We start from the raw sequence: 22,093 nt of genomic DNA on the forward strand, positions 1-22,093 counted from the left end.
TGGCCTACTAAGCACTTGAGTACAAATGCAGAACTAGCATCTCTTCAGAGATCACAGACTCTGGGACCAAAACAAGAGCAGCAGGGACTTCTACTTTATTTTTCAGCAGATGGAATGTGTCTGGATACAGGGCTAGCCTTTTTAAAGTAAGAGCACAGAAAAGCTGTGTTTAGAGAACCCATGAGGGATTTAGGATAATGGTTGGTTTCCGTTGTTCCTGACAATATGAAAACTTCCACAATTGCTCATTAAGGCAGGAGCTGATAGTTTAATAAAAAGCAACTTCCTCTGTTTCATCCCCAGCAGAGATGTACATGTTAAATAAAAGCATGAAAAAGGACACAAGAAGACACAAATACTGTTTAAATGGTGGCATAGTTTAAATGCGTCTTCTCTCGCTTTAAAAACAGTCACAGCTGGGTAATTGAAAACGCTTGGGTAATTGCCTGAAATCCAACAGAGGAGAAATCTTGGTTTTGTTTGCTGCACCAGGTGATGTCTGCAACTGCTCAAATTCTTGCTATGTGAAACATGAAATACTTGCCAGGTCATAGACAGAGTGATGGGAAAACAAAACACTCCATTATGTGTACATCAATGGAAAGTGGGTTTTAACTATTAACAGTTTTCAACCAGTCATTAATGTTTTAAAGTGCTAACGGATACAGAGGTATAGCTATAACATTATGAAATTACTTTATAACTACTCTCAACAGTGGTTATTTCCTTAGATCATGATCCTCTGAGACTTTTACCTCTTCAGCAGCACCTCTGGAAAAATCTTGTTTTGATGCCTCAAACACACAGCACAGTGTCTGATTTGGGGTATTCACCAGGAAAGTTTTCACTGGAGTACTTCGACTGAATTTGCCCCTGATCAGCTGGTGCTTGTGAAAACCAAGGCTCTCTGTGAGCAAATAGTATTTCTCAAGATCCTGGCGTCCTCACTCTTGAGTGATTGAGAGATCAGATTCAGGAGTAGCTTACACTACACTCCTCGAGCCTAAGTGATTAAAGGAGATGAGAGAATAAGAAAAACATCTTCTCAGACACAAAATGAAAGAATGAATAAACATGAGTTGAGAAAACATGGAAGTGGGAAGTGTGTGCACCCGCCATGTATCCCTTACGAGACAGATTTTGTGTATATACAACACATTCACTTTATTTTTCCCAGACTAGATGTTGTGTGGGTAGGGAGGGATCACAGTAAAAATAGGAGAGTTTTGCTTCCAGTAAACAGCACTGCCGTCTCTCTGTTTAGACTTACAACAACACTGTCTGAAGAAAAAGAATAACCGGGCCATGGGTTTAGATTAATCTGATTTTCAAAGACTTTTCTTCCCGCCTTTGTAAATTGAAATTGTTAAGTAGTTCCAGAAAGTCACTGAACATCGGATGCTGAATTTCATTCATCACTAATAAAAGGAACTGGCAGAAGGTGCAAGGAGTCCTGACACAGTTACAGCCTGCGCTGGCCAGTATCGGCTCGGCTTTAATTAGTCTTTAGAGGAGGCAGCAGTTTGTTGACAGCATCTTTATGAATTGGCTCATAAAAACATTTTATTAATCCCAGTACAGGTCACAGTGACCAGATATTAACTGAACTGCTGTACCACAGAAAAGGGGAGGACAGCTGGCGATACCTGAAGATAAAATAGAAGCAGATTTCTTGACTTTTCTGAAGACCAGCTTAGTTGTTGTTAAGGTAGGGCATTTTAAACCTAACTAATAATAATGCTGTTGTGACTCTGGCCTGTTCATTGAATTTTGGATGTAAGTAGCAGGCAGTGCCCTTCAGGAGAGAAAAAAATATCAGCAAAAGTAGAAGATACAACTGTATCTTGAATATTCCAACTTGTATTTCCAAGATGTTGCTATTAGAAGGCAAACGAGCCAGGAAATACCAGTGCTGAGGTTGACTTTGCAACCTTTGTTTGGCCCCATATGCCCCAGCAGGCTTTATAATGGGATCATGAAACTGTGTTTTAGGGTCTGCAGAGTGTGGAACAGCTTCAGCTTACTGCTGTTGAAAGTACAGCTATGTTGTGGATGGGGTGATGCACTTCACTTGTAAGAGAGAAGCAGCAATATATTTATTGATATAAAACAGCGATTCAATGGAGTGTGATAGTAAATGCAACAGTTTTAGTTTAACAAGATTTAGTGGCAAGGTACACTTGGTTATTTACTGCATAGAGGACAGGGTCAGACAAACTGTCAGGCAGACCCTCCCATTGAGTTGAGGTTCAGAGAGGACACCCTTGCTTTCTAAACCGCTTCTCAGAGAGGAGTCTAGGTGCAGCTGGATCCAGTCCTAGTCCCAAACTTCATCAATGGTTTATGTCTAAAGGATTATATATGCACAATCAAAGATATAATCTTAGTGAAGCTTCAAAGTTTAGCATGCTATTTGAGGATCTGTTGCAGCGAAGAATCTGTCAACCTCAAGGAGTAACCTTGAGAGGGACCTAGAGACAAATCTCTCAACCTCAAGGAGTAACATACTCAAGGGGAGATCCTGGCATGCAGCCGGCTACCTTGCAGGAGAGCTCCAAGGGCTCTTGGGCTGTTCACTATTTATAGGGGTAAGATGGGTGACTTACAGTCATATTTACATATCAACCACAGTACCAGTATTGTGGTTAGGTGGGCATGTTGATCAAGTTAGCTCTTGGCCATTGTGTTGTTATCTGCCTCCCCCAAATCCACTTTGAGCGGATGAAGTGATCACAACCAGACGCACCTGTTATGACCACCAGGGGTGGTTATCGCTTGGCAGGGTAAGGGAGATAAAGGTCAGGGTCGTGGGCAGGGGGAGCACAGTGTCACAAGCTGTCCTCAGGCCATCTTCTTGGTTCCTAGCTGCACCAGCATGGGAATCTGGTACCAGAATCACACAGAGACCTTTCTAAGACACTTGGCATCTGAGCTGCTCACAAACACAGTCCCCACCCTCCTGGCAAAGGAGAAGGGACCTGCTGCCATGGCATGGCCAGGGAGGAGGCAAGCAGTGATGTCTGAACAGAGGTACCTTCTGGTGCAAGGTGCCTTGTCAGGGTCCTGGCTGTCTCCTGCATCCCTACAGCTAGCCGATGACCTCATTTTGGATCAATTTGCACTTGGATTAAACTGTAATCAGAAAACAACTCCTAGGATTTAGCGTTTCGGATAACTTTTGAGATTATGTTCCTCTTAAAGTTGGCCATTTTTAAATGTCCCAGCTGGTGTATCCATGTGGCATAGCCATGGAGCCAGGGCAGGAAAAGGAGGAATACGACGCTCACTGTTTCTAGCCATTGTTGGCATATATACACACATTGGGTTTGGTTTTTAATTCCTCTCTTGCCTTCTACCCTGCTGAAGCCAGAAAGTGGAAAGCAGGCTTTTCTACACACATACTTTCTTCATCTTTCGGTTACAGTTCTTTCCAGCTGAAAAGCAAAGCATGAGCAATTGCAAGCGAACAGGCTGTTACTAAAAACTGTGGAAAAGCTGATTCAACAGGCTACTCGTCTCCTGCATGAATAGAATGGAATAGAATAAAATAATTTCAGTTGGAAGGGACCTACAATGATCATCTAGTCCAACTACTGTGAAAGGTTAAGATAATTTAAGGCCTCCGAGTTGCAGTTCAGCACTGGCTTAACTAGATTGGACTAAGCTAAATTCCAATTTTTTTTTAGTGAAGGGGAAGGGATACCATTCCAGTGAATGTTTAGGTGAATAGTGAATAGTCCAGTGACTATTTCAATAGCTGTCGGCCAAACTTACCTTGTGTCTGGTCTCTCAACTTTGCTTAGTTTGCTTTCTAACCTGGATACTTTTCTAATTGATTAATTGTGGTTCCCTCATTTATTGGAAGCTACTGAATGAAAGAATTTGTTAAGTTTATGCACATATTTGAGTTTTAAAGGTCAACAGTCTGATCTAACCTGATTGTGAAAGTTTCTAGAGATTCAACTGGTCACATTAGTCGACACATGGTATCAAAGTAATACACTCTCCATTATTAAATACACTCATGCTCAGTTTTTTTACACTCACTTAACCTGATTGACTATTGCTTCCACGAATCTGGTGCTGAGATGTACAGATTAACTGAATTAATTAAAGCAAGCACTAATGCAAAAACTATAGCAAGCCTATAGCAAGTTCAAGCTTCCCTTCCGAAATCACGCTGACGATTTGTTTCTTTTTCCCCTCATCATGACGTTGCAACTTTCCCCACCTCCCCGGTGACTCAGTGTAATTAACACTGTAGCTGAATCAACCCGCATTTAGGACGTTAAAAGACGACATTGGTGCTGGGGAAAGGCCGTGCCCCGGGCCGGAATTGGGCCCTCCCTGCTGGCAGGGGGCTGATTTTCCTCGGGCACAGCGACACCCCTGGCCACGGAGGCCAGGACGCACCAGCCCCCCCCGCTGACGGAGCTGCTGCCCCACAAAATGGCGCCGCCCTGCCGGGAGCACACAGCCTCCCCGACCCCCGCCGCCACCCTAACTCTCGCGAGATCTAGACAGCCCCCCCTCCCCTCCCCCCCGCAGCTCTCGCGAGATCGCCAGTCAAGCTGTTGTTGAAGGGCGCGCGTCCCGCAGCGGCAGTGGCCCCGCCTCTAGCGCTACCCATTTCCGGCGCCGCCGCTGAGGGAGGGAGGGAGGAGCAGCACCGCCCCTTCCCTCCACCCCCTTGCCCCGGGCCAGCCCCGGGGATGGTGTTGGCCGCGGGAGCCGGGCCCTGACGCCGCGCTCAGGTACGTGCGGGCTGCCCCGCTTCCTCCCCGCCCTGGGCCGGGGGCTAGCCCCCTCAGCCCGGGCCTGGCCCCTCCCGCCCCGCCTCAGGCCCGCCCCCTTCCCTTACCCCCGCGGTGCCCCCACGGCTCCTGCGGCGGCCCCGGCCCGCCAGGCCTCGGGGCCCCGGCGAGGGAACGGGAGGACCCTGCTGGCCCCCTGGAACTACTCCCCTGGCCCAGCAGGGTCGTAGCCCCACCGCAGGGGCCTGGCGATCACCCCTGTCCCCTGCGGAGGGGCCTCCCGGTAGCGGCGGCGGCGGTGCGGGGCAGGGCGGCCCTCGCTGCCTCCGCTTCCAAGGGAGCTGTAGCAATCTTGCCCTTTCCTGTAAATAAGTACAGCACCCCTCCCTCCCCTGCCTCCCCGGTGTCGTGCAGTGGTAAAGCCTTACTTTCCCCGTGCGGTTAGCAAGTTTTGGGTGCTTCCTCGCTGTGCTTCATTGATGAAATTTGGGGTATAGCTGGAGCAAATCATCTCTTTTCCACACTGGTCACGCTTCTCTCTGGTTTCCTAGTTTTCTATGACAAGCAGTGAGGAAACAGATCTATAAAGTTATTTAGACATTTAATTCCCATTGAAGTTGACTTCATTTGGACTTGGCACGTAAAAGGTTTATTTTTTTCTGGGGGTGGGGTGTTGCCTGTAGTTTACAGTTTTTCTTTTCTTTTTTTTTTAGGACCCTGTGTCACTGCTTCCTAGACTCCCCTACTCCCCCGTTCCTTTTTTTAATTATTTTTTTTTAAAACCAACTGTTGTCTTTCTTCTCGAAGGAAGAAAGGACTGTTTTGTCTGCTTATTCTTTCTTTCTCTGGAGTAGTGGGATGAAAAAAAAACTACTGAATGCTTCAGTTGAGCAAGCGGGATTTAATTTGCATTGAATTTTACTTTTTTTTTTTTTCTGGATCTTGAAGATAACACACATACTTGTCAACTTCAGAGAACTTGACCACCTTGTAGATCTTACCAGAGTTTCATACTGTTAGGTACTATTGTGAAATACATGCTTTCAGTTTTTTAAACCTTGTTATTCACTTGTCTGTTACATTCTTCTCAACATCCAAGTTTCATGTCAGTTGTTTTGTTTCTCCTTCTTGCCCCTTCACGTGTACTTGTGTTGGCTTGGTGTTTGGTATAAATCTGTCAGCTTTCTCACAACTTTGGGAAAGCAATAGGGATGTCTTTTACAGATGTAGTGACTAGATTGGCAGGCCATAGGCTTTATCTCCTCTTCTCTCTGGAGAAAGAACAAACAAAATGAACCAGTGAAGTAACTGCTGTTGCAATGGACCTGTTAAACTTCACTTCAGGGCTTGCTTACAAGAAGCGAAGGAACATCCAGACAGAGCTGAAGCCGACAGACATAAATCTTGTATCAACTCTTGTAATTTTATAGTGTGATCCTCCTCGTCTCAGTGGTTTACTGGACATTATCATTTGCCTTATGAATATCTCTGCTGATTCTCCATTTTATAATCTGAGAGCTGATGTTACCTGAGCATCCGTTTAATGTCTTGGTAACTGCTGTATCATACTTGTCTAGTCTTCTATGCAAACTAGTTTATGTAAGGCCTATATGCTGACTTTTTACTTTATTTGCTTGAATTAACTTCTGTGACTAAAGGATAAACATTTATCCTACCATTCTAGTGGTGGTGGGGCCTAAAGGGTATGGATCTTGTCAGCATTATGTTGGTTTTGGCCAACCTGTTAAGAAGGATGAATTTCCTTCAACTAGGTGTAGTGTCAAAATGTATTAAGCCATGACAGACTGAATGTTTTGGTTTTATGACTTTGGCATTCTGTCCACCTTTTATTGTAATTTATTTATCAGTCCCGTTATCTTCTATAGTGGAGGACTGACACAGCAAAAAATCTCTTCATTTCAGTTACCAAATCTCTGTATGTAACTTTTTCCACCATTGCTCTGCAGTGTAAAGGTGTTGTGCAGCTTAAATCCATTTCCTTTCCTGTGTCCTGGTAGCTGACTCAAAGCTCACTTCCTAGTGTTAGAGAATTAACCCCTCCCCTTCCTTTTCTCCTTTTATTTATTTATTTATTTATTTATTTATTTTTTGCCAGCCAAAACGTAGCCCTGAATATTGTCATGTGAACTGTGGATGAGAATGGTCAAAACAGGTTGTCTGGCTAGGGATGTGGCAGGGCTATTTTCACAGCAGTTCTTTCAAAGGAGCGATGTTAAGCTGTGGTATACTGTGGTAGATGGTGCAGTGAAATTGCATTTAAACAGTAGTGAACATCTGACCTTTCTCCAGCAAAACTGAACTTCCTCTTCACCTAACATGCTGTAAGTCAGCATTCACGTCTGAAACAAACTCTCATTCTTCAAGTACTCTAGGCCATCCTTATCTTTATTCACAGCCATGCTCACTGTATATGCTTGACTGCGAAGAATATGGTAATAGTTGTCAAATAAGGAACTAACTTTTTTTACTTCTCCCCAGTGCTTTAGTTTTGGTAATTGACTTTGTTTGAATATTTGTGTTCTAGATTGAAGGCAGCAGTAATGCTAACTCTGGCAAGCAAGTTGAAGCGGGATGATGGTGTCAGAGGACCCCGTGCATCCAATCCAGCTTCTGATTCAACTCGGAGGGTGTCTGTTCGAGATAAATTACTTGTTAAAGGTGAAAGAAGCTTATATTTAAATATATTTTGGGGATTTACAGTTTGCAGGTGTGTTGCCACTGCACAATATTAAATTGCATGCAAAATGATTTCCAGAAGTATCTTTAAAATTGCTTGTGACTTACCTCAGGATTTATACCATATGGTGTATATATAGGCATACATCACATCTCCAACAGTTCTTTCCCTGTAGGACACTGTTGCGGCGTAACCTCAGCTGGCAACTAAGACCCATGCAGCTGCTCACTCACTCCGCTCATGGCAGGAAGGGGGAGAGAATCAGAAGGGTAAAAGTGAGAAAAACTTGTGGGTTGAGATAAAGACAGTTTAATAGGTAAAGCAAAAGCTGTGCATGCAAGCAAAGCAAAACAATAAATTAATTCACTGCTTCCCATTTGCAGGCAGGTGTTCAGCTGTCTCCAGGAAAGCAGGGTTCCATCGTGTGTAATGGTTACTTAGGAACAAGTGCCATAACTCCAAAGGTCCCCCCTTCCTCCTCCTTCCCTCAGCTTTAAATGCTGAGCATGACGTCATATGATCGGGAATATTCCTTTGGTCAGTTGGGGTCAGCTGTCCCGGCTGTGTCCTCTCCTAACTTTTTGTGTGCTTCCAGCCTACTTGCTGGTGGGGTGGTATGAGGAGCGGAAGAGGCCTTGGCTGCTTAGTAACAACCAAAACCATCGGTGTTTTACCAATGCTGTCCTCATCCCAAATCTAAAACAGTACTATACCAGCTGCTAGTAAGAAAGTCAGCTCTATCCCAGCTGAAACCATGACAGACACATGTTTTCATTGAATAATGCAAGACATAAACCACCTCTTCCTTACTCTGCTGAAAAATTAATCCATCGTTGGAAACTGTGTCATCAATTAAAGCATTATGATAAAAAAATTGTCACATAAGTCTTGCTAAATATATAGAAGGAGAATGTCAGATTAGAATTGATAGAAAGTTTTTTTTTTTGAGCAAAACCATAACTGCCTGTGACAGGAAAGAAGGTCCTAAAAGTAACGTTAGTGTCCCGGTGGTCTCTAATGGTACACATCAGAGGCAATAAACTTTAAAAAGCTTAAAAAAGGAATGCAAAGAGATATTTTTTGTAGGTATGGAGTCACTGGAAGTTGAGTATGAAGTAGTAAATAAAACCCAACACCCTAATTTTTGTAGCACTGTGTCGTCTGTTCTAGAAAGGTTACTGTAGGTTGTTACTAGCTGGTTCTCCATTGGTGGAAAAAAAAAAACAACCAACTTTTTCTTTGTGGCAGTTCTGGGTAAATGAGGTAGTTTGTGAGACAATAATTAAGCTTTTTATAGTAAAATTGGGGACACCTCTTACTTGCTTTTCAGTTTTTCTGTAGCACAGATAATCTTGTATTTAAAAATCCATAGGTGCTGGTACTCTGCAGCTACTGTGCACTTAAACTCTGGTTTCCTCTCTCTGGTAATAGTTGGGTGTTTCAATGCTTCAGCTGTGCACCTTAATCTAGTGGCAAGGAATACATTGTTTAGGTTGATGTTTCCACTAAAAATTGTCAATAGCAAGTATACTATTGTTGATGTGTAAGCTGTCATGGTTAGGATTCATGTCAGTCAAATGAAATGCTCACATTTCCTGGTCTTATTTCAGAGTGACTTGAGACTGACACTGGTCTATTTGCCTGAACGATATTGTCTAAGTAGAGTGTTACATATGGCATTTTCTAATAAGGGTAGATTCTGCCATAAAACTGTATACTGGAGCAAGGTTTCATTGCAAATGCTACTGCCTCAGTGCATCGGGAGTGCCTCAAGCAGATTGTAGGAATGTTATGTTCACAGTTTTCTCTCATGGCATTGTTCTAAAGATGGGAAGTTTTAATTTGCTTTAAACCCTGATGTGATAACTCTTGCAAAGAGTTTGCTTTAGGCTTCCAGTTTGGCAATCCTCAGTTAACGCCAATTCTGAGGGGGAAGGATATCAGGCAGGAGGAATAAGCTCTTTAACCAGGCTAAGCTACAAAGCCAAATTACTAAATATATATAATCTGATATTTTCACTAACCTACAAGTGTAAACTTGAGGGGAAAATAGCAGTGTAATATAAATACACTTCAACTACAATGCCTGCTATAGTGTGAGGTGGCATAAGAAATTTTACTGTACCCTTAGTAAGAGCAATCATGTTTTTCACTTTTATGACTAAAACCTTACCTATGTCTGCAGGGGAAGAAAAGAATGTAAGCTATAGAAAATTAGTGTTGACATTGTAATTGCTATGGCTACTATTAGCAAACCAGCACAGACCAAGTATTGAATGAGTTGAGTCCCAAACTGACAAATGTTAAAAGCGGGTCACTGCTGACATCCTTCTGACAAGTGTGAGTGTTGGATTTTGATCTGATTGTGTGTGAAAGTTGTATCACGTGGCTCTCCCAAAAGAGTTGTAGGAGTGGCTGTAACAGTGGTTAGAATGGTTTCTGGACTGAAATGGGAACTGACAGCAGAAATGGATCACTTCAGTATAACCACATTGAAAGTGAGGGGAAAATACAGTAGCTAGTCTGAAAAAGATTTGTTGGAGATATTCTCTTTTAAGCTACTCTTTAAATGTAGACCATTCAATTACAAAAGTTTTCAGAACTTGCTCCAGCTCTTAAAGCTAGATCAGCTGAAGAAGCATCTACAATGTTGAGAGCCTGAGTGAAGATGGATTTCTGATGTTGATGGGGTTTTTTTAGGTCACGTTGTCTAGATTCGCAGGAATGAGTTTGATAGGGAGCGAAGAGCTGACTGCTAAAGGTGTGTATACAGCAAGGATGCTATTGCATCTGGACCAGTGCTGGTGCCTTCCATCGCTTGAGTGTATGGAACTGTAATAGCCTGGTGTATGCTCAACTTCAGGCTGTTGTATTAGACTTGAAACAAAGTTGGTGGGAGACTGTAAGAGTAGTTATAAGTAGAAGTTGTTGCTGATGTTTGTTTAGACTGGAGGTATAAAACATAGAGGTGACAGTTGCAGAATGGGTCAATCTCCTGGCAACTGAATTAAAAAATAATCTGTTCTACACACACACAAATAATAATCCTGACCATAAGTAAGGAAGGAGGAGGAGGAGATGAGAAAAGGCCCAGCATGTGCTGTCCTTGTTTGTCCCAGCAGTTGTGCTGAGATTGGTACTGGTTCAGTTGTACCTATTAATGGTGTTAGAACTGGTGGGTTTATTCTACTGTACAAAGCCTCTGTTGAGTTGAAAAAGAGTTGAAACTTTCTAAGTTGAAAGAACAAGGAACTGTGGTCACATACATTAGAAAGCTCAGTGATGGCTGTGCTCTTTTCTGTAGCACGTACGGATCCTTTTTGGCCTCAGTTAAGTCTGTAGCTTCTGAGTCAACAACACAGCAGGTGACTGATCTGTGCAGTGTCCTCCACAGCAGCTTACCCACATGGTGGGCTGTCCTGGAAGCTTCGCTGAGGGTGATTTTCGGCACAGTACCCTAAATCCTGCCTTGCCCTGAAAGCTGGAGATGGTGTATGAACCAAGGTCAGATAGCTGTTTGTCTGCTCAAGTGATGATGTGCAGGAGAGATGCTCTTCTATTCTTGATCCACAGTAAATTGGTGATAGTCTAATAAATTCTGCAGGCAGATGTCTGCTAGTTTTACTAGAGGTATTGCCCAGATGCAGATAGTGTCTGGTTTTTATCTGTTTGTGTTCATAGGAGGTCCAGTCCAGGGAGGCATTATAGGATCTCTTTGAAGCATGTGTTGTCACACTGATAACCCTGCAGTCCTCAAATGTATTGTGTACACTGACTGGTAAACAGATCAATGCCACTTTGATTATGGGGTAGATGGCCATGACCTCAGCCACTGATAAGTGTAGACGAGGCCTGCAAACTTTTAAAAACTTGACATAGACCAACTACCTATTTCTGCTAACTGATACCACCTTAAAATAGGGGAAAAAAGTGTTAATTTAAGTATGATGTTAGCTATTTGTACCATATGAATGAGAAGAAAGTTCAAAGTTGGCATTTGAAATATTTTTAGTAAAATTGGAAGTATGTGATCTATCAGTAGTGTGTCGTCAGATGCTGCTGTCCTTGGATTTAGTGATGGGTACAAGTTCGACAGGCTTTTTTTTCCACTTACGTGAAAAAGTTACTCCTAAAATACTGGTGCCCTTTGTTATTTTTTCTAAGCTGTCCCTCGGTATTGTTATATATTCAGATATCAGTCATGGCTCAGGGCACTGTTTTGTTGGGTTATTTCATGGACATACTATGAAAGGCAAATCTTTCTCGCTAAAGTTTTATGTAAGAAGTAATTCTGAGACAGCTGGATATTCTCTTCCAGCTGTTTTTCCTCTGGGGTGTTAGTCAGGGCTGCTAAACAGGATTTGGTAGCCTGTACCCTGCTGATTATCTCAGCAGCTAATGGAGCATGTTTGGGAGGTTAGCAGGGCATGCATGTCTGGGGTGAGCATCACTGCAGTAGTTCTGATCTGAAACCCTGGGAAGTTGCACGAGAAAATCACTTTTCCACTTGGAAATCACTGAGGGCAGAAGAGCCTGAGGGTATGGGAGGGCAAGAAATATTAATTCAGGCTGCCAGTTCTTGCAGAGGAGCTTTCTGGCCAAGAAGGGGTGGACTGGAGAGAGACCAAGCAGCAGCTAACATGTTTCTAGATGTATCAAATAGAGGGAATGTGGACAACTGGCGAAGGTAGAAAGCAAATGCTGATGTGTGGAGGAGGAGGAGACAGTGCTTCAAGGGGCTCTGCTGCCTCTCTGGCAGGGAGAGACTCTAATAAAGCACAACTTTGTTAAAAGTTCAGTATAACTCATTCTTGCATTTCTATTTTCACTGGATTTTCAGTATAGGCTCAGTTGGAAAGCAGGGCCCTAATCTGTCTGCCTAGTACACCAATTAAAATAGAGCAAGAAGTACGCTTGCTTTAGCAACTTTAATTTTTTTTTTCTGTGCTGCAGAGGCAATTTTTGATGTTAAAAGACCTTTAAATTAATCTCTAAGGGGAAACTTAAGTTAGGAATAGAGGCCACATGATTGCTTCTGCAGGATGCTCTGGGCCATGCAGTGCTGAACTTGAAAGGCAGATCCTTTCTAAAAATTTGAAAGGGGCTGAGGACAAGCCAAAGTACTATTTAAGTTCAACATTGTATAATAAATGTGACTACTAAATTGAATTAAAGAACATGCTAGCATATCAGTGGTAGCAATGTGTATCACTTATTGATCACCAAGGTTGTCCCTTGAACTGCTTTTTGTAGTGCACCTAAACATCATCTTTCAGTTTTATGTTACCAGTACTGCTCAGTTTGATTGTGACAGCTTGAAATAACTTCATATCTTAGAAAAAGAGTTAGCGTGGTTTATTCCTCAGTTGTCTTCAACACTTGTGGCTTTTACAAGCAGATTTATATAACTGGAAAATGTTTTAGGTGTGCATTTGTATAAGCCTGAGAGAATGGAAGTGTGAAACTGATTATAAAAGTGAGGTGTACATGCATTGTAAATAAAAATGAGAATCTATATATTTGCTTTCTTCAAGCCTTCAAGTACAGTAATATCCCTCCTCACAGTAACAGGTGAGGAAAATTGAGAAGGGAGAAAATACTGTTCTTCTGAGAATTAAAGAAAACCCTTCCTTCATTAACACTCTTGAGATTACGTGAGGCATTGTTTTGAAAATGTTGCATTAACTTCTGCACATTGCACATGAATCATAAAAGCATTTCTTTTTCAGTGATGCTTCTTATCCCCTCCCCAAATGAAATTGGAAGACAGCAGTGGAAAGTTGCTTAATAAATGAGTGATTTGTATTTATTAAAGAGGAAACTAGTATTTTACACTAAAATGCTTGCAGTGTAATTTTTATAGATATTGTAAAGCCAAAAAGATGTAACAAGAATTAAAGCTAATTTGAAAAATGATTACTGAGACTTTTTCTAGAGCTTTACTGACAAAGGAAGGCCTGGTTCAATGTATTGCTTCGCTTATGCCTCTGATTTTCAGCATACCTGAAGTGATATGTTGCAGAGTTAGAGATTTCCAATCACAGTGGCTTTTTCTAGTTTTTGATATCAGGGTAAGTTTTGTAAGTGTATAGAAGCTGAAGCATGTGATTTGATAGTCTTTTGTTTAAAATAAAAGTTCAGCAGTGGAAGGAAAATATACATCTCTTACTCTATTGAAAAACTAGCAGTATTAAGTGGCTTGTTTGACTTCTGATGCCGGTCTGTATTGACATACTGGCAAATGGTATTTATCTTGATCTCTAGCAGTGTTAAAGATGTACATTAAAGAGGGACCTAACCAGGAGTGGGGGCTTTTTGGACAAAACCAGAGAAAAGTAAGTATTGCTGTGGATGAGGACATAAATTTCAGTTAAGGAAATAATGCTTTCATTTTGTGTACTTAAAAGCAAACTCCAGTGGGAAGCATATGGCCTGACTCTTTGGGGCAAGGCTAGCAAACAAAGCGTTTCTATATTCTGACCTGTGTTGAGGTGGGGGAAGGGGAGGGAACAGAACAAGGTGATTATGGTCCATGCATTACTGAATACAACAGTCATGGGGAGAGGAGGGGGGGTGTCTCATAAAGCATATGTCTGTGCACACGTCAAGAGTGTGTGTTCCTATTTCTGGCCTGAGAATTGTTATGGGTAGGGAGAATTACTGTTTGTGAGATCACTTATAAATAGCTCTGGTTGCTTGTGTTAGGCTTAATATCCCCCTGTTTTGTAAAATTCCTAAGCTGTTTGTGAGACAAAATTAGTTTGCATTCAACTCTTCTAAAGTCTGTGGTAGGTTTTAACCCTTGCCTTTTAACTCTTTTTACGGTTTAAAATAGCATTTGAACTGTTCAAGCAAGTGCATTCTGGGTCAAGAGCAGGACTCTGCAAATGTACCTACCACTTGGGTGTGCTCCTGCACCAGATCAAATAACATTTCAGAAACACCAGACTGGCTGGTCAGGAGCTGGTCTGGGCTGACTGCACCCGCTTTTTTTTCCCTGCAGAAGCTCTGGGGTGTGTCTGCACTTACAGCCTTTCAGACCTACCCAGAATGGCTTATCAGAGTGGGTGCTCCTGGGTTTGCTGCTTCTTGGCAATCAGTCCTCGTGATTGCAAGGGGAATTCAGATGTTCTGCAGTGTTTCTGCACCCCCGCTGAGCAGGCATCCACGAGCAGTGGTTTCCCATGGAACTTCTGGAGTGCTTTCGCACAGTATTTCTTGAGACTTGGGTTATCTAGTTGTTTGTCTCTGTGTCTTAAGGAACGATAAGGTGCCTGGCTATGAATTGAGACACAGGTACTGATTATCCATAAAACATTATGAAAAGCAGACGAATTTGGTTTTCTTTACTGTTCAGCTGTAGTTACAGTCATTTTTTGAAAGAGGAGTTCAGAAAGATTGTGAGACTAAGTTCATTCTTTAGTGAGGCTTTTAGAGTTCTTGGAAGTTCAATGCATTGGTGTTATAATTGCTGCTTCTATGTTTTGCTTATTTACAAATCTGTTAAACCATGCCAGCAAGGAGGCAGACTCCACAAGGGGCATTCTTGTATGAAGAATGTTCTTGTCAGTGGTATTGCTTTAAGTAGAAAATACGTAAGATAAAACATCAGAATCTTAATGGAACTTGAATTATGTGGTCAAAATATTTGTTTTCCAAGCAGCAAAATACAAAAATGATTTAAGCATCAAGACTTACTACCACAGATTCATAGAATTTCGCAAACTTGCAAATTCTGTAGCTTTGGGCTATTAAATGTGCTAGTTAATCACCAATGTTAATATGGCACAGTTAATAGTAACATCTGTTTCTGTACTTGGTGTTACTTTAAAAGTTTAGATTATTGATGCAGGTCTCTTTTTATCTTTATATAGTTGTTTACTTCTTAACTTCAGTGGTTTGTTGCAGAGTTGTTTAGAAACCTTAATTTTGGGGAAGTTGCCTTAGTTCACAAAGCTGTCATGTGGATTAGTTATTATAGCCTTACCATGTGTTTGCACACCTTCAAAGAAAGATCATGCTGTTCTGTGAGCACCGTCATTTTTATGTTTTCACAAGAAAAACTGCTCATTCTTGTGCCAAGACAAAGGGAAACACAGAAGTGTGAATACATTACAGGAAATTTTTCACACTTCAAAGGAGCTGTGGTGATCAGTAAACTCTCTACTGAACCTTGTAGGAGGCAGAAGTGAGGCCCCAGCTCAGCAGAGCTGCTGCAGCCCAGCCATTGCTGGGTTTGAATGTGCTCTGTCCTGGTTTCTTCCTTTTCTCGGAATCGAAGCAAAGGGTGGACAGGATTCATTAAGCTGAACAACACACAAGCACAGAAAGCAATAAGGAAAGCAGTCAACACCTTAAAATAAGGGTCCCATCGTAAACTCTACCCTCTAGTGAAGACTGATAGTGCCTTCCACTCTGAAAGGGTGGTGAGTTTAAAGAGAAAGGGGTTGAGGAACATTCTTACTTGGGATTGTGTAGCTGCAGCCTTCAGTAGTTGGTTATGTCTTGTCTTTTTTTTTTTTTTTTTTAACCAGAAAGGTAAAGTAAAAACAAAGTCCTTGATTGTAGCTGAAATTACAGTTTTGGTATATTGTAAAGACAGTACCCTTTGAAAACTTTTTGCAAAAGTATGCCCCCAGTGTAGTCTGTCTTCCAGTGCACAACCTTAGTTAAATCAGCTGTGGCTGCTCAGATGCTGTGGAATGTGGGATTTTAAAGAGTGCAGTTGTGAACTTTTTAGGTAAGTGTGAAACACACTGTTTCTGTTTTGGTGGAATTTTCTCTCTTGGTATACTAGGCTGCAGATGCAGGGATACCGGGGCCATGCCAAGCAAGTGGGAGGTGGGAGTCAAACAAGGATCATGCTTGCTTGAAGAGATTCTTTCAGTATATCAATAGAAAAAGGAAGACTAAGGAAAATGTAGGCCCACTGGTGAATGAGACGGGTGCCCTAGTGGACACAGAGAAGGCAGAGTTACTGAATGCCTTCTTTTCTTCGGTCTTCACTGCTAAAGCTGTCCCTCATGAATCCCATACTCTGAAGGCAAAGGAGAAGGTCTGGAGAGAGGAAGATTTTCCCACAGTTGAGGAGGACCGGGTCAGAGCTGGACATTCATAAGTCCGTGGGCCCTGATGGGATGCACCCGTGAGGTCTGAGAGAGCTGGCAGATGTTATTGCTAGACCACTCTCCATCGTCTTTGAAAGGTCATGGAGAACAGGAGAGGTGCCTGAGGACTGGAGGAAGGCTGACATCACTCTGATCTTCAAAAAAGGCAAGAAGGAGGACCCAGGGAACTACAGACCAGTTAGTCTCACCTCTGTCCCTGGGAAGGTAATAGAGCGACTCATTCTGGATGTCATCTCCAAACACGTTGAGGAATAGGAAGTTACTGGAAGTGGTCAACATGGATTTACCAAGGATAAATTATGCTTGACCAATCTGATAGCTTTCTATGATGTTATAACTGGTTAACTGGATGAGGGGAGAGTCGTAGATGTCATCTACCTTGACTTTAGCAAGGCTTTTGACACTGTCTCCCATAACATCCTCATTAGGAAGCTGAGGAAGTATGGGCTAGATGAGGTGACAGTGAGGTGGACTGAGAACTGGCTGCGGGACAGAACTCAGAAGGTTGTGATCAGCGGCACAGAGTCTAGTTGGAGGCCTGTAACCAGTGGTGTCCCCCAGGGGTCAATACTTGGTCCAATTTTGTTTAATATATTCATTAATGACCTGGATGAGGGGGCAGAGTATATCCTCAGCAAGTTTGCTGATGATACCAAACTGGGTGGGGTGGCTGACACCCCAGAGGACCGTGCTGCCATCCAGCATGACCTGGACAGGCTGGAGAGCTGGGGAGAGAAGAACCTAATGAGGTTCAACAAAAGCAAGTGCAAGGTCCTGGAGCTGGGGAGGAAGAATGCTAGGCACCAGTATAGGTTAGGGGCGGACCTGCTGGGAAGTAGCTTGGAGGAGAAGGATCTGGGGGTCCTAGTAGACAGTAAATTATCCATGACCCAGCAATGTGCCCTTGTTGCCAAAAAGGCCAATGCGATCCTGGGCTGCATAGGGAAGAGTGTGACCAGTAGGTGGAGGGAGGTCATTCTCCCCCTCTACTCTGCACTAGTGAGGCCACAACTGGAATATTCTGTCCAGTTTTGGGCTCCCCAGTTCAAGGGGGACAGGGAACTGCTGAAGCGAGTCCAGCGAAGGGCAACCAAGATGATTAAGGGCTTGGAGCATCTCCCTTATGAGGAAAGGCTGAGAGAGCTGGGACTCTTTAGCCTGGAGAAGAGAAGGCTGAGGGGAGACCTTATTATGGCATACAAGTATCTAAAGGGTGGGTTGAAGGAGGATGGAGCCAGGCTCTTTTCAATGGTTCCCAGTAACAGGATGAGAGGTAATAGGCACAAATTAGAACACAGGCAGTTCCGTTCAAATACACTGAAAAACTTCTTTATGGTGAGGGTGACAGCACTGGAACAGGCTGCCCAGAGAGGTTGTGGAGTCCCCTTTTCTGGAGATTTTCAAGACGCGCCTGGATGCAGTCCTGAGTAATGCGCTCTAGGCAATCCTGCTTTAGCAGGGGAGTTGGACTAGATGATCTCTAGAGGTCCCTTCCAACTCTGAAAACTCTGTAATTGCATGACCAGCCAGTGTTTGGGTTTTTTTTTTTTTGTTTTTGTTTTTTATCACCAACCAATGCATGTTGCTGTGCCAGGTGCTTGAAGTGAAAGTTTGTCTTTCTCTGTTCTTTTAGTGCTCTTAATGCTGGTTTCTGCAGGCAGGACCACATCTAGTTTGACAGTACCCTTGAATTGAGGTTTCAGTAGCTGTTTTCAGTTGTGCAGTATATGAGCTTGGAGGCTGCCCTACTAAAGCAGTGCGTAACCTGAGGCAGTCTATAGCTGATGGTGGAAGAGCATTAGCAGTTAGGTGCTGGAGAATGATGATGCTTATGCAGGCTGTGAATCTCCTGTGCTTGTTTTAATTGCTACACTGACACCTTGATTCTCGAGGTTTTTCTGCTCTTGTGGTTTGCAGGCTGTGGAGTTCTGACCTTCTGTATTTTTGTGCCTTATGTGGACGACTTTGGAGGTTTGCATAATGCCATCTTCTGAAATGCCAGTGCTCTGTATTAGAAGTCCTGGCGCTTCAGTCTTGGCAGAGCTGAACCTCATAATCACAGTAGGATACATTTGCATTGTCTGCAGGGCAGATGAGCTTTTTTAGTAATGAATGGCGTGACTTAAAGAGAAATTTCAAGGTAAACCTCTGGTGCAAGTTAATTATATTTTTAAGTGAAATTTGATTTACAGAGTAGTTTAAATTAGATTTGCCAATTTGGACTTCATGAATGGCTTTATGCTTGCATAAATAACAGTTTTGTTTTGTTTTTTTTTTTTTTTTCTTTCAACAGAGGTTGCAGAACTTGAAGCTAATTTACCTTGTAAGTATGGCATTTGATGACATGCATTTTAAGGGGAAAAAGACTATTGAACTGAATGTTTTGACTGAAGTATGAATGCTAATGATTTTTGTTAACTCTAGGGAAAGCTATGCAAAAATCTGCCACCCAGGCTTGAACAGGTTTTCCTTGTTACTGACTCTTAAGGGATTGTGAAGAGGTGGATAGATAGTTAAAAATCAAGAATGTTTTCTGCTCTTTAGGTTTAGAAAGCCTAGTTCTGTAATGGACAGCAAAACACAAAGCCCTTTTTATAAAGGGAAGTAAAGTTCCTACTGCTCAGTATTTGTTGCTGAGGGTGGGTGTTGACACTGAAGCCGAATTGTTGCTGAGCTCCCTTTCCCTTCAAGTATTGACCAGAACAGCGTCATTCTGCCATGAGTTCTTGGAATACAAGCAAGCACAACAAGTTATTGCCTAGTAAGTGCTGAGGTACGTTCAGAGCCCATTACTTGCTCCACATAACTTCCTGTGTTGCATGTTCCTGTGTCAGAGTAATCCAAGATGTTTTCCCTGCAGGGAAAGAGGCATGAGCTGTTCGCAGCAGGTAGAGAGTGTATGTGCAGGTTATTACCTTGCTGTGCATTCACACTGTTTTGCCCATATGCTTATCTTACAAAGAAAAGCAGCAAATATTCCCTGATTGTGCTGGTAGGTAGCTCGTGATGTTTCTAGTCTTTACCCATCTAAGGGAAGCTTTGACCATATTTTTTTCTCTCAAGGTTAAACTTGTGAGTGCTGCTTCTGATGAGCATCTTCTATTTGCTAATGATTCTAAATCTGGATCAATGCTCAGATCTCAAAAATCAGGCTTTTCAGTGTACAGACTGCCTGATGGGAGGAATTACAAGGGGGAAAAATACAAAACAGAAGCAGCAAAAAGGGAGGGCAGGAAGCGGCATTATTTAACTCTTCCTTTCTGTGTGCTTTTCTTTCTTAAAAGCAATTATAGAGACTTTACAGAAAGCAATTTCAACTTTTGTTAAACTTTTTTGTGTTGACTCTTCTGTAGGGTAGTGAATGCCTGAGAAACGTGTATCGGGGTTTGTAGTTACTACAATGCGAGTACATTACTAGGGTTTGTGTACAGTTCTAGTTATTTTTTTCAGGCAAGTAGGGTCTATATCTCTGATACTATTTAGCTTCTTGACTACAGAAAAAGAACAGCCAGCTTGATGGAGTAAGAAGCTAAAGTCTGCACAGTATGGATAATAATATATCCATGGATATTATGCATCTTCTAGTGCCAACTTGACAGCTTGTCTCTGCCATAGTCAAGAAAGACCAGTTTTGTGCATGGGAAGGCAACTTAGTTTGTGTCATCAAATGTGAACAAAGGGCTGTTATGCTGTGAACTAGCATCTGTTGAACTGAAACCACTGACTAGTTTAATCAGATTGATGTTTTATCTTTCTGTTCCACACTTGTTCTTCATTCTTACTATTCTCCTTAAATTCATCTGGTCTGAGAATAAAAACATAGTGTTTGGTTTGTAATAATGCTCCATAACCTTTGCTGTTAATATGTGTAATTGGTTATGCAGAAGAAACTTGTTCAATAGGACAGCTGAACAGAGACATTACTGGCTTTTGGACGAGGCTTTCAGTAAAGCTTGTATCTCGTTATACCTTACAGGTATAAATAAATAATCCTTTGGTAGCATAGGACTATGGTGGCATGACTTCTTGCAGACTGCAGCATATGATCAAGTATTAAGATACACGTTACCATTAAAGAACTTGTAAGGAAGAGATGCTCACTATGTATGGTGTCATCTTAACATGTAGCTCATATATATACAGAAGACCAAATCCTTTGACATTTTAAGGTCTTTGAGACAGCATGTTTACAGAAGGGAAATAAGCTTCCTCACAGCTCAAAGAAGTGAAAATCCATTACTGAAGGTGACCTGTAACTGTATAGGTGAGAGGTGCTCAAAGACATAGGAGGAAAAGTATAAGAGGAAATCGCTTGACTGGAAGGATTAATCAGGGAGTGAATTCGGAGAATGTGACTGGAATATTTCCTGCTGACTGGAAAAGGGGAAACATAATCTCTATTTTTAAAAAGGATGGAAAAAAAAAAAAAAAGGAAGACTTGGGGAACTGCAGGCCAGTCAGTCTTGCCTCTGTGCCCAGCAAGATCATGGAGCAGATCCTCCTGGAAACTGTGCTAAGGCACATGGAAAATAAGGTGATTGGTGATAGCCAACATGGCTTCCCTGAGGGAAAATCGTGCCTGACAAATTTGGTGACTTTCTACGACAGCGTTACAGCCTTGGATAAGGGAAGAGCAACTGGTGTCGTCTACCTGGACTTGTGCAAAGCATTTGACAGTGCCCCACACGACATCCTTCTCTCTAAATTGGAGCAACATGGATTTGATGGACAGGCCACTTGGTAGATAAGGAATTGGCTGGATGACCACACTCAAAGAGTTACGGTCAACAGCTGGATGTCCAAGTGGTGACCAGGGGGTCACCTCAGGGGTTGGTACTGGGGAAGGTGCTGTTTAACATCTTTGTTGGCAAGATGGACAGTGGGATTGAGTGCACCCTCAGCAAGCTTGCCAATGACACCAACTGTGTGGTGCAGTCGACACACTGGAGGGTAGGGATGCCATCCAGAGGGACATGGACAGGCTGGAGAGGTGGGCCCAAGCCAACCTCATGCAGTTCAACAAGGCCAAGTGCAAGGTCCTGTACACGGGTCAGGGCAATCCCACGCACAAATACTGGCTGGGCAGAGTGGATCAAGAGCATCCCTGAGGAGAAGGACTTGGGGGTGTTGGTTGGTGAGAAGCTCAACATGAGCCAGCTATGTGCGCTCACAGACCAAGCAGCCAACCATATCCTGGGCTTCAAAAGAAGCTTCAAAAGAAACATGGTCAGCACATTGAGGGAGGTGATTCTGCCCCTCTAGTGTGCTCTGGTGAGACCCCACCTGGAGTACTGTGTCCAGCTCTGGAGCCCCCAACATAAGAAGGACATGGACCTGTTGGAGCGAGTCCAGAGGAGAGCCATGAAGATGACTAGAGTGCTGGAGCACCTCTCCTTTTTTGTTCAGCTTGGATAAGAGAAGGCTCTGGGGACACCTTATAGTGGCCTTCTGGTACCTAAAGGGGGCCTCCAGGAAAGATGGGGAGGGACTCTTTATCAGGGAGTGTGGCAATA

The 22,093-nt window shown here is 42.8% G+C and overlaps 1 protein-coding gene across 3 annotated transcripts in view; it reads left to right on the plus strand.

The window, feature by feature from the left end:
- Positions 1-4,667: 4,667 nt before the first annotated feature.
- UBE2F (ubiquitin conjugating enzyme E2 F (putative)) overlaps positions 4,668-22,093 on the plus strand; it is a 92,963-nt gene continuing 75,537 nt past the window's right edge. For all 3 annotated transcript variants that reach the window (XM_082483918.1, XM_082483920.1, XM_082483919.1), the window contains exons 1-3: positions 4,668-4,754; positions 7,300-7,433; positions 18,874-18,903. In XM_082483918.1, coding sequence (XP_082340044.1) covers positions 7,316-7,433; positions 18,874-18,903 — 148 coding nt within the window. In that variant the 5' untranslated portion in view covers positions 4,668-4,754; positions 7,300-7,315. The remainder of the gene's footprint in view (positions 4,755-7,299; positions 7,434-18,873; positions 18,904-22,093) is intronic.

The sequence above is a fragment of the Vanellus vanellus genome, assembly GCF_965231255.1.
Source record: "Vanellus vanellus genome assembly, chromosome: 5".
NCBI classification, from domain to species: domain Eukaryota; kingdom Metazoa; phylum Chordata; class Aves; order Charadriiformes; family Charadriidae; genus Vanellus; species Vanellus vanellus.